Raw genomic sequence first — 12,463 nt, 5'->3', positions numbered from 1 at the left:
GCCTTCTGGTTGTTCCCTCCCTGCAAGAAGTGAGGTTACAAGGAAGCAGGCAGAGGGCCTTCTTGGTAGTGGCGCCCGCCCTGTGGAATACCCTCCCATCAGATGTCAAGGAAATAAACAACTATCTGACTTTTCAAAGACATCTGAATGCGGCCCTGTTTAGGGACGTTTTAAATGTTTGATGTTTTATCGTGTTTTTAATATTCTGTTGGGAGCCGCACAGAGTGGCTGGGGACACCCAGCCAGATGGGCGGGGTATTATTTATTTATTTATTTATCTATCTACTTCCCAGTAGTGATATATGGAAGTGAGAGCTGGACCATAAAGAAGGCTGACTGCCAAATAATTGATGCTTTTGAATTATGGTGCTGGAGGAGACTCTTGAGAGTCTCATGAACTGCAAGAAGATCAAACCTATCCATTCTTAAGGAGATCAGCCCTGAGTGCTCACTGGAAGGACAGATCCTGAAGCTGAGGCTCCAGTACTTTGGCCACTTCATGAGAAGAGAAGACTCCCTGGAAAAGACCCTGATGTTGGGAAAGATGGAGGGCACAAGGAGAAGTGGACGACAGAGGACGAGATGGTTGGACAGTGTTCTCGAAGCTACCAGCATGAGTTTGACCAAACTGCAGGAGGCAGTGGAAAACAGGAGTGCCTGGCGTGCTCTGGTCCATGGGGTCACGAAGAGTCGGACACGACTAAACAAAATCTATCATCTATCTATCTATCTATCTATCTATCTATCTATCTATCTATCATCTATCTATCTATCTATCTATCTATATCTATCTATCTATCTATCTATCTATCATCTATCTATCATCTGTCATCTGTCATCTATCATCTATCAATCATCTATCTATATCTATCTATCTATCTATCTATCTATCTATCTATCTATCTATCATCTATCTATCATCTATCTATCTATCTATCTATCTATCTATCTATCTATCATCTATCTATCTATCATCTATCTATCATCTATCTATCATCTATCTATCATCTATCTATCTATCTATCTATCTATCTATCTATCTATCTATCTATCTATCTATCTATCTATCTATCATCTATCTCTATCTATCTATCTATCTATCTATCTATCTATCTATCTATCTATCTATCTATCATCTATCTATCTATCTATCTATCTATCTATCATCTGTCATCTATCTATCTATCTATCTATCATCTATCTATCTATCTATCTATCTATCTATCTATCTATCTATATCTATCTATCTATCATCTATCTATCTCTATCTATCTATCTATCTATCTATCTATCTATCTATCTATCTATCTATCTATCATCTATCTATCTATCATCTATCTATCTATCTATCATCTAACTATCTATCATCTATCTATCATCTATCTATCTATCTATCTATCTATCTATCTATCTATCTATCATCTATCTATCATCTATCTATCACCTATCGATCTATCTATCATCTATCATCTATCAATCAATCAATCATCTATCATCTATCTATCATCTATCTATATCTATCTATATCTATCTATATCTATCTATATCTATCTATCTATCATCTATCTATCTATCATCTATCATCTATCATTATCTATCTATCATCTATCTATCTATCTATCTATCTATCTATCTATCTATCTATCTATCATCTATCATCTATCATCTATCATCTATCATTATCTATCTATCATCTATCTATCTATCTATCTATCTATCTATCTATCTATCTATCTATCTATATCTATCTATCTCTATCATCTATCTATCTATCTATCTATCTATCTATCTATCTATCTATCATCTATCTATCATCTATATCTATCTATCTATCTATCTATCTATCTATCTATCTATCTATCTATCATCTATCTATCATCTATCTATCTATCATCTATCTATCTATCATCTATCATCTATCTATCATCTATCATCTATCATTATCTATCTATCTATCTATCTATCTATCTATCTATCTATCTATCTATCTATCTATCATCTATCTATCATCTATCATCTATCTATCTATCTATCTATCATCTATCTATCTATCTATCTATCTATCTATCTATCTATCTATCATCTATCTATCTATCTATCTATCTATCTATCTATCTATCTATCTATCTATCATCTATCTATCGTACAAAGGTAAGAATCACATCTGTTGCCCACTATTGGCCTGTGGCCCCTGAAAGCTTGTCAAGTAGGGAATGTGGCCCTTGGGCTAAGGGAGATTCCCACGTCCGCAATAGTGGAAAGAAGGACCTCCTCATGAAATCACCCTTTGCATCAGCTGAATTCCACAGTTAATCATAGTTTCTGCGCCCCCGATTTCATGGAAAAGGAGATGGCCTCATCTTTCTTAGCTTCCTCTTTCCGCAGATGAAACAAGAGGCAACCTTGCACTTGCTAACCACAGTGTTTACTTTCATTTTTAATCAAATGCAATGTTTATTTAGTCTGAAACAAATCAGTAATAAAAAACCACACACACTTTTAAATGAGCTTGAATTAGTCACGAATGTTCAGCTTTATTAAATAAGCAAACTTATTGAAATGGTAAATGGTATTACAGTATTTATTACATTTATTTCCTATTTACTTATCATTTTTCATTTTACATCAATACATACCAATTAAGAAAACTGTTAATAACATCGAATTGACCCCCCGCAATCTGTGGTTCTCTACTTGTGCATATCCACAAAAATTCCTTGTTTATTTCTTCTAAAAATTATTTAAGTATTCTTTACTGCTTGTTTTACATTAGCTCTGCTAAAGTTTTAAGCTGTTTACAATAACTTTTTATATATCCAATAAATTTTCCCCAGTCTTTATTTAAAAAATTCTCTTCCTGATTTCTTATTCTTCCCGTAAGTTTGGACATCTCCGCATACTCCATCAGCTTTATCTACCTGACCTTCTTGGTTGGAACTGTTTCTTCTGCCCATAAATCATCCTGGCAGCCATTGCTGAATACATAGATACGGTAGTTTTTTCTGATCCTTGGGTACCGCTTGACCTATTATTCCTAAGGACACAAGTGGCGCTGTGGTCTAAACCACTGAGCCTCTTGGGTGTGCTGATCAGAAGATCAGTGGTTCGAATCCCCACAATGGAGTGAGCTCCCATTGCTCTGTCCCAGCTCCTGCCAACCTAGAAGTTCAAAAGCACACCAGTGCAAGTAGATAAATAGGTACCACTGTGGTGGGAAGGTAAACGGCGTTTCTGCGCGCTCTGGCTTCTGCCATGGTGTTCCGCTGTGCCAGACGCAGTTTAGTCATGCTGGCCACATGACCCGGAAAGCTGTCTGTGGTCAAACGCCGGCTTCCTTGGGTCCTTTGCCTTTTTTTACTTTTCACCTTGATTCCTAGGAAAAAGGATTCTGGTCTTCTTGTGAAAGATACCTTCAACATTTTTCAGCTCATTATAAATCATCTCCCAAAAAGCTTTCAGTATATGACATATCCACCACATGCAGCGGTACCTCGGGTTAAGAACTTAATTCGTTCTGGAGGTCCGTTCTTAACCTGAAACTGTTCTGAACCTGAGGTACCTCTTTAGCTAATGGGGCCTCCCACTGTCGCTGCGCCGCCGGAGCACAATTTCTGTTCTCATCCTGAAGCAAAATTCTTAACCTGAGGTGCTATTTCTGGGTTAGCGGAGTCTGTAACCTGAAGCGCCTGTAACCTGAAGCGTCTGTAACCCGAGGTACTACTGTATGTTAAAGGTACCTCCCATTTCCCCTTACATTTCCAGCACATGTCTGGTTCAGCTTTATACGTCTTAGCTAATTTACTAGAAGTCAACCACCACCTGTACATCGTTTTCATATAGTTCTTCTTCATTTCTACATTTGATTCTGTGCTGACAAGAAAAGGGCATCAGATGGGGAGCAAGGAGCCAGGGGTTGACAAAAACCACAACTTCCTTTCTGAAAACTCCCATTTGTATTCTGTAAAACAGCTGACACGAACGCAAAAACCAAGGAAACCTACAGCTGACTTGAGATTTAGATGTGTGGTCATATTATTACTCATTGTCTTTGTCGTCAAGGCAATAGGCTTTACTTGAAATTGAAGAAACATGGACTGACTTCCTGACATTGGAGGACCAGCAATAGATTTTGCAGACCTGCTAAGTGCATCTGCCTGGTTTCGAGGTTCTGCTGGGTTCACATCAGAAAGTACAGCATCCCTGAAGATGTATTATTATTTATTAGATTTATATGGCAGCTATAAGCTCCTGCCTTGAAAGCGGGAGAAAGAGAATGCAAATGCTGCTAAAAATTGCCGTGACTCTCAGTATTTTGTGGGGGGAATTCAAGTTCGAAAGCATGTCAAAGTGCAAGTAGATAAATAGGTACCACTCCGGTGGGAAGGTAAACAGCGTTTCCGTGCGCTGCTCTGGTTTCACCAGAAGCGGCTTAGTCATGCTGGCCACATGACCCGGAAGCTGTACGCCGGCTCCCTCGGCCAATAAAGCGAGATGAGTGCCGCAACCCCAGAGTCGGCCACAACTGGACCTAATTGTCAGGGGTCCTTACTGTAAATATAGATTTGTGCAGTGGATTATTTATATCACACTTCTGAGCGGGAAAGCAATGGAAGCTGTTTAGCTCACAGATGCCAATGCATGAGGCTGTTCAGTCACCCTAGCAAAACAAACCTACTTTTTAAAAAATCACCACAACCGCTGACTTTTGTTGTTAGAAAAGTGGAGGGGAAATGCACAGGAAAGTGTGGGCGAATGAATGATTTAACACGAAGACATGCAAATTCCCAGGTGGCAAATCATAGAACTGCTGAGTTGGAAGCGACCACAGGGGTCATCTAGTCCACCCCTCCAATGTAGGAATCGTTTGCCCAATCGAGCCCACAACCCTGAGATAAAGACTATTATGTTTTACCAACTGGGCTGGGCGTTGTAACACTGCCCTGCAAACAATTCAGAACAAATACCCAACAAAGATTGGACACGGTCTACCCTCCATGTAAGATTTGTGCAAGCAAATCAGGACAAATGACAATAATAATAATACCTTTATTGTCAATGTACAAGCGTCTTAGTCATGCTGGCTACATGACCTGGAAGCTGTATGCCGGCTCCCTCGGTCAGTAAAGTGAGATGAGCGCCGCAACCCCAGAGTCGGTCACGACTGGACCTAATGGTCAGGGGTCCCTTTACCTTTACCTTGCAAGGTGGCAGTCAACAATGTATCAACACTTTATGCTTTTAATAAATTTATATCTTTTTCTTCCTCCCAAAGGAGTCCAGGGCAGCACAGGGCACAAGACAATAACATATAAATAATGCGTTATAAAGTTTTCCACAAACACCATGTAAAATTCTCGTAAGCAGAATACCATGGATGAGATGCAATGTTAGAGAATGCAATGGGACTTCCCCTTCATGGGAATTATAGCTCTGTGGAGGGTAAACTACATTTCCCAGGATTCTCTGGGGGAAGTCATGTGTATTGAATGTATACGGTGTGTACACAGCTGAAGCGGGTAATTTGCTTATAATCTCCTACTTACAAATGAAATTCCAGTTGCAGACTTTGAGGGTTGACCCCGAACTTTGTTGCTGGTATCTGTCTGTCTTGGGAGACAGTTGGAAGATTACAGAATTTCAGCACAGAATTCCAGAGGAACGGAATCTAGTCTGCCAGCTGTGAAGGAGAAGATCCAAAACAACTTTCTATTCCTGGCTTCTTATTGAGCTGCGTCATAACATTTCCATTTCTCAAGATCTACAATGCAAGAAGCTATCTGATGTAAGAAGTCTGCCACCCTGACACTTTTAGGCCACAAGTCACATGATTATCAGGAGGTGAAGAAATGTTGTTGCTCTTGCCTAACAAACGAGAGGTGAGTCATTCACATGAAGTCAGTTTGCCTGTTACTGAGGCGATTTGCACACTGGGGCTTTCCCCCAAATTGACATCATTTGCTCACTCATATTGCAGAGAAACTAGCTAATGCCAACTGAGGTTCTGCAATGCTACATTTCAATCAGCTGAGGGTTAATAGTGCAGTAATATAAGGTTATATAAAAAAGATACACGAGCTATAACATCTGTTAAAATTAATCATTACATCAGAATGACTGCTGAAATAAAAATGTCTTCCCCATGGACGTTTGTCAGGGAGCTATGAAACAAAACTTCCTGGCAAAACACTTAGGCTAGAATAAATCACAGACACTTAGTTTGGCATATAAATTAATATTTTACTCAGAGTCTCCAGAAATTACAGCAAACAAGGCTCCATCTGCTGGCAGTAAAACAAAGAAGAAAATAGGTTCCAGATGACTTAAAAATTAAAATGCATGGTTTCCTTACAAAAGGATCATGCAATCTTTGAGTTAACAAAGATACAGGCTTTAAAATATCCCTTTTGAAAAGGTTCAGTTCACTTGGTTTTTCTTTGGTTTTTCCAAAATTGGCCATGGCAGTTGCCAAAAAGGAAAAAAAAGGGGGAAAGACAGGACCATTTGCTTTGAAGGTTGTTAAGGTCAAATGGACCCATGAGGACAAAAATGTAGAAGCCAGTCAGAAATTACAAGGACCCTTTTTTGCACAACCAGAGAAGTACAGCTCACAGCTTCTGTTTCATTGCTGAAGACACACCACTTGGATCTGCTCTTTGACAATATCAGTGTCCTCCTTCCAGCATGGAATTATTGTTTTGGGGTTAGGGAGAGGCAAGTTGTTGTCTATTATCCAAATTGTGTTGTGCTTCTGTGCTATAAGCTGATCCTGGGATCTTCTTGTGAGGAGTGGTTAGTGTGTGTGTGTGTGTGTGTGTGTGTGTAGAAATCTTTATTTATTTATATTCTGTTCCTTCCAACGTCATCGGCGAACAATGCAACATTTCAATAAATCACAATTTAAAAAAGTATTCAGTAATTAGGTAGAAACAAGACAAATCAACAGAGGATACAGGTCATTTCAGAGGGCCGAGTCATAGGAACGTGATATTCTGCAAATCGGAATGTTTCATGCAGATTTTGGAATCTTTGTTTAAAAAAATGAAGCTAACTTTACAAAATACTCTAGAGCAGGGATGTGGGACATTTGGCCCCTGGGGTTTCTGAACTATAATTCACACCATCCCTAGCTGCCAATCATATTAGCAGGGGGCTGCTGGGAGCTGAGGCTGAGCAACATCTGGAGGGCCAAAGGTTCTCCACATCTGCCAAAGTGTATGCCATCTAATGCCCATGCTTGGGTTTGCAAAGAATGAATGAAATAATACCTGCTGGCAGTGCCAGCTTCCACGTCTGGGGTCCCTGGGCAAGACCACAACTTTCCCCACACAGCTGCCAATGCTCTCTCCCCCCCCAGACCACCCCCAATGCTGCTCAGGGGGAAAAGGATGTTTTGGACTACAAGTCCCATCAGCCCCAGGTAACACATGTTAGCTGGGGCTGGTGGGATTTGTAGTCCAAACCGCCCGAAAGGTACCATTCCAGCAAAGGCTGATATGGGGTGTGTTTTCAAAACAGCAAGTGTAGCTTCCTCAGAGCTGCCTCAAAAGAAGCTACCAGTTCCCTCATATTGTTGTTCTAAAGCCCGTCCAAAAATGTTACCCTCTATTAAAACTGTAGTGGTGCCACTAGTGGAATTAAGGGGGATGGGGTAGAGAGAAGGGGTGGGTGGTGAGAGACTAATAATAATAAAAAAATCAGAGCACTGTCAGTACTATAGTTCAATTACAGGCCATCACTCGCAGCCAAGCAGATAACCGCATTAAGACCATCTATTTATAAAAGGTTGGGGGGTTGGGGTATCAGTCCCTGGGTCCAATAGATCGCAAAATTTTCTTCCACACATCAAAATCCTGCGAGGCCTCAAATTTCTCAAGGGCTACAGCCGCTGACATCGCAATGCCACCGACAAACCAGAGTTATTTTCCGTGCCATCGTTCTCGCATTCATCGCTGTCACATTCTTCCTCGATTCCAGCCTCTTCTTCGCCACTGTCTCCCTTGTCCTCGCCCACCGCAGTTCTGAGGGAGGAGAACACAGCTGTGTATACCAGATTGCCAGAGAGGGCTTTCCCCCAATGGATCACACCCCGCTTGCCACTAAGCACCTTGGGCTGCCTACTGGGAAGTGTTAACGGAGAAATCTGAGGGCTCCCTTGGGCAAAAAAACAAGGACACCAGTCAGGAATACCAGAGCAAAACAGCAGCCAGTAGGCTTGGTCTTTATTGAAGACTGTCGCGGCAGGACTCCCACTTGCCACAAGGTGGAACAAGATGGAAGCCCCCAAACAAAAGAGAACCCAAACTTTTATTATCTGCTAATCCCTATGTTACGCCCCCCCCAAACTACATCACGGTCACATCATGAAAGGGGAGGTCTAGTGGCAGTAATCTGAGCATCCTGGGCCCTGCCCCATGGTTCTCCTTGCCCTCCACCAAACACCCATCAAGTGTAACAAAAAAGATATTTACATTTCCCTGTTTCCCAGGGAAGTTAAGCACACCCTTTTGTCTTCCTCTGGGTTTGTTAATTCTGGAATGGCTACCTGTCTGGCACTCGGGTATCAGGCAGAGGGGATGCTGAGTAGCTGAGCTCACATGTCTATATGAAGTTCTGAAGTTTTCCCAGTGAGCCAGTACATAGATACATTTATCAGTGATACATTTGGTATTGTGCAGCAAAGGCCCTTTGAATAAATAGGAAGAAACTGTGATGAAGTGTTTTGCGGGGACAAATCACAAAAGTCAGAAAAGTGATTGTGCTGTTTTTGGTAGTGGACTGCATGTGCATGATATCTGCTGGAGGCGCAACACCCCAACCTATACATAAATTCCTGCAACAGTAAGGTAAAGGTAAAGGTAAAGGTAAAGGGACCCCTGACCATTAGGTCCAGTTGTGGCCGACTTTGGGGTTGCGGCGCTCATTTCGCTTTATTGGCTGAGGGAGCCGGCGTACAGCTTCCGGGTCATGTGGCCAGCATGACTAAGCCACTTCTGGCAAACCAGAGCAGCGCACGGAAATGCCGTTTACCTTCCCGCCGGAGCGGTACCTATTTATGTACTTGCACTTTGACGTGCTTTCAAACTGCTAGGTTAGCAGGAGCAGGGACCGAGCAACGGGAGCTCACCCCGTCGCGGGGATTCAAACCGCCGACCGTCTGATTGGCAAGTCCTAGGCTCTGTGGTTTAACCCACAGCGCCACCCGCGTCCCTTCCTGCAACAGTAGGAAGGGTCAAAACATTGCAGGCCTTTCAGTAAGAAGCCAAAGCAGCCCCCAAATGACATCAGCTTGATTATTTTGCATGCTAACACTAAGCCATGGCTCATGGAGGCACACCTTGCCCGATTGTTTTGCTTCCCAGCTGCTCCTGACTTTATATAGTTTGGCGCGTTGGCTAAACAAACCATGGTTAAGGAAGGGTCAATGGGTTCTTTGCTGGTGGTGCTGCCACCCGGCTGGCACAAACCCACAACAGGGCCTTCTTAGTAGTGGCCCCATGCTTATTAAAAGCCCTCCCTGGTAAGGTAGAATCATAGAATTGTGAAGCTAGAAGGAACCCTGACAAGATGGCCATCCCACCTCTGCTTAAAAACCACCAAGGAAGGAGAGTCCACAACCCCCTGAAGGAGACCATTCCACTGTCGAACAGCTCTGTTACAGGTCTATCCCACTCATTATTACTGTATTTTTTGCTCTATAAGACTCACTTTTTCCCTCCTAAAAAGTAAGGGGAAATGTGTGTGCGTCTTATGGAGTGAATGCAGGCTGCGCAGCTATCCCAGAAGCCAGAACAGCAAGAGGGATCGCTGCTTTTGCTGCGCAGCGATCCCTCTTGTTGTTCTGGCTTCTGAGATTTGGAATATTTTTTTTCTTGTTTTCCTCCTCCAAAACTAGGTGCGTCTTGTGGTCTGATGCGTCTTATAGAGCGAAAAATACGGTATTTTTTGGGGGGCAAATTTCTTCTACCCTGAGAATATTTGGGAGGGAGGCCACAATAAAGGGGCAGGGGAAGGGTGTGATAAAGATCTAATAGTAATTAAATCATTACATTATTCATTTATTATGATAAAACACATGTTACCGTCTGTCTCCAAATATGGAGGGAGTGGAAATTATGAAGAGTTTCAACTTTCGCTAAAGGGCAATTTGCACTGTAGCTGGTGCTTTTCAGACAAAAAGTATTAATGGGACATTGCTGGGGGTGGGGTAGGAATCCAAAGGCACAATCTAGTCAAGGAGAAAATGCACAAAAAAGGTGCACTTGTCAACATTACTTTCTAGGAAATCTGGAGTTTTATCATACATCTGTCCAGAGCAGTGATGGGGAAAAGAACCTTTTCGGCTGGAGGCCAAATCTTTGTCTTCCCACAAACCCTGCAGGCCAAATCTAATGGAAAGGTGAGACCACCCACCTGTCAACCATCGGACGTCAGGTAATTAACCATGTGATTAGCAGGTGAGTGGTCCTGCCCACCTGTCAAACTTGGTCCTCAGGATTGAACTCCCTGCACTTCAGAGAACGAGCAGTGAGTTCAAATCCTGATTAACAGCCATAGGATCCAGCCTTGTCTCGCTGCCCCTTGCTGGATGTCACGTTCGATTGCTGCTGCCGTGAACGATGGAGGGAAGACCTGCTCTCTGCTGCAAGGCCCATTTCCACCTGGCCTAGGGGGCAGGGCCCACACCCACCCTGAATAGCTAAAAGAGGCTCCTGGCAGGCTACTGGGACATTGCTGGAACAACTCTTGGGTTGGGGCAACTGGCTAAAATATTTTAAACGGGTCTAATTTTGATTCCTCCATTTCATTTTTGTTGGGTTGGTGTTGGTTACAATGTTTAGTTGGGGTTGGCGGTTACTTAAATTTGGGTATTAACTGTAAACTGTTTCTTATTATTGCTATTACTGGTTTTTTTATTGATTTTTCGGTTTGGTATAGGATATATTGTTTTCTAATGGCTTGATGTTTTGTTGGGTTTTATATGTTGTAGGCTGCCCAAGTGTTGCTGGGGAGACCCAGCCAGATGGGCAGGGTATATAAATTAACAAATATTATATATACAGTATTATATTATTATTTGATGTCAGGTGTGGGGCAGGCAGACGTGGTTTGTGAGGGGCCGAATGGGAAGGCTGGTGCTCTAAATCTGGCTTCTTTGGGCAAGGGACTAAAGGGGTTCAAACCAAGGGTCTCGTGGGAAGAGATATTTTCTGATGACGTTATTGCACAGGGGTGAAATATGAATGCATGAACTTACTCGTACATCAGTTGCTTGAAGCCCTGCATGAAAGAGAACAATTGAGATGTAGTCAGTGAGCTCTTCCTCTCTTCACCGGCCCCTCAAAACATGGAAGAATTAACAGCGCTCCCCTCACAACACCAGAGCTCACGGATGCAAGTCCAGCCAAGCCAAACCAAAGTCAATTTCTCCACATTCCTAAAGATACTTCTACTGTTTTTCTGTATTTGATTACATACATATGCTTTCGGGTCCTGAGGTGTTCGCCGCTCCAGTACTTTATATGTCGAATGGTATAAATATTTGTACAAACAAAATAAGCAAGGCAATAGTAATAATTAGGATTCTTTATCAAGTGCCTACAGAGAAACACCCAAGGGGCAACTATACACAAAAGAAAAATACAAGCATGTGTAAAATGATACAGGCAAAAAAAAGTCTTGTGACGGCGTGTAAAGGTAAAGGTAAAGGGACCCCTGACCATTAGGTCCAGTCGTGACTGACTCTGGGGTTGCGGCGCTCATCTCACTTTATTGGCCGAGGGAGCCGGCGTACAGCTTCCGGTCATGTGGCCAGCATGACTAAGCCGCTTCTGGCGAACCAGAGCAGCGCACGGAAACGCCGTTTACCTTCCCGCCAGAGCGGTACCTATTTATCTACTTGCACTTTGACGTGCTTTCGAACTGCTAGGTTGGCAGGAGCAGGGACTGAGCAACGGGAGCTCACCCCGTCGCGGGGGATTTGACCCGCCAACCTTCTGATCGGCAAGCCCTAGGCTCTGTGGTTTAGACCACAGCGCCACCCCCGTCCTGTGACCGCCTGTAAAAAAAGCTTATTGCTCATACATACTATATGAGAAGACTGGTATCCTCAAACACTGTTGGACTACAACTCCCATCATCCCTCGTCATTGGCTAGGCTGCCTGAGGCAGATGGAACTGGCCTTGTTACAGGTGCCACGTATTAAGAAATCAGTGATGGAGGCGCCTTCATTGTACTTCTTTTGGCGCCCAATAAAAAGATTTTTGTTTATGCAGGCCTACCCAGATACGTGTGGCATTGACATGTAGCTGAATCTGTTTTTGGTTTTTTTTAAGCTTACTGTTCATTTTAATCATTGCTCTATGTCTCAAATGTAGTATCCAAATGTTGTGTTGAGGCCCAAAAGTTGGGAAAGGCTGGGTTACAGTATTCCATCCCCACCCCCTGCCCGAGATAACCCTGGGC

The 12,463-nt window shown here is 42.8% G+C and overlaps 1 protein-coding gene across 1 annotated transcript in view; it reads right to left on the bottom strand.

Annotated features, from left to right (window-relative positions):
- Positions 1–6,216: 6,216 nt before the first annotated feature.
- The window catches only part of LOC309365230 (uncharacterized protein), a 29,639-nt gene continuing 23,392 nt past the window's right edge, over positions 6,217–12,463 (bottom strand). The window contains exons 4-5 of the mRNA XM_081903461.1: positions 11,255–11,277; positions 6,217–8,018 (exon numbers count right to left, since the gene is read on the bottom strand). Of these exons, the coding sequence (XP_081759587.1) occupies positions 7,877–8,018; positions 11,255–11,277 (165 nt within the window). The 3' untranslated portion in view covers positions 6,217–7,876. The remainder of the gene's footprint in view (positions 8,019–11,254; positions 11,278–12,463) is intronic.

Source organism: Podarcis melisellensis (genome assembly GCF_964234715.1).
Source record: "Podarcis melisellensis genome assembly, chromosome: 2".
NCBI lineage: Eukaryota > Metazoa > Chordata > Lepidosauria > Squamata > Lacertidae > Podarcis > Podarcis melisellensis.
The sequence above is the reverse complement of the archived record's forward strand: the minus strand, read 5'-3'. Positions and strand labels throughout refer to the sequence as shown.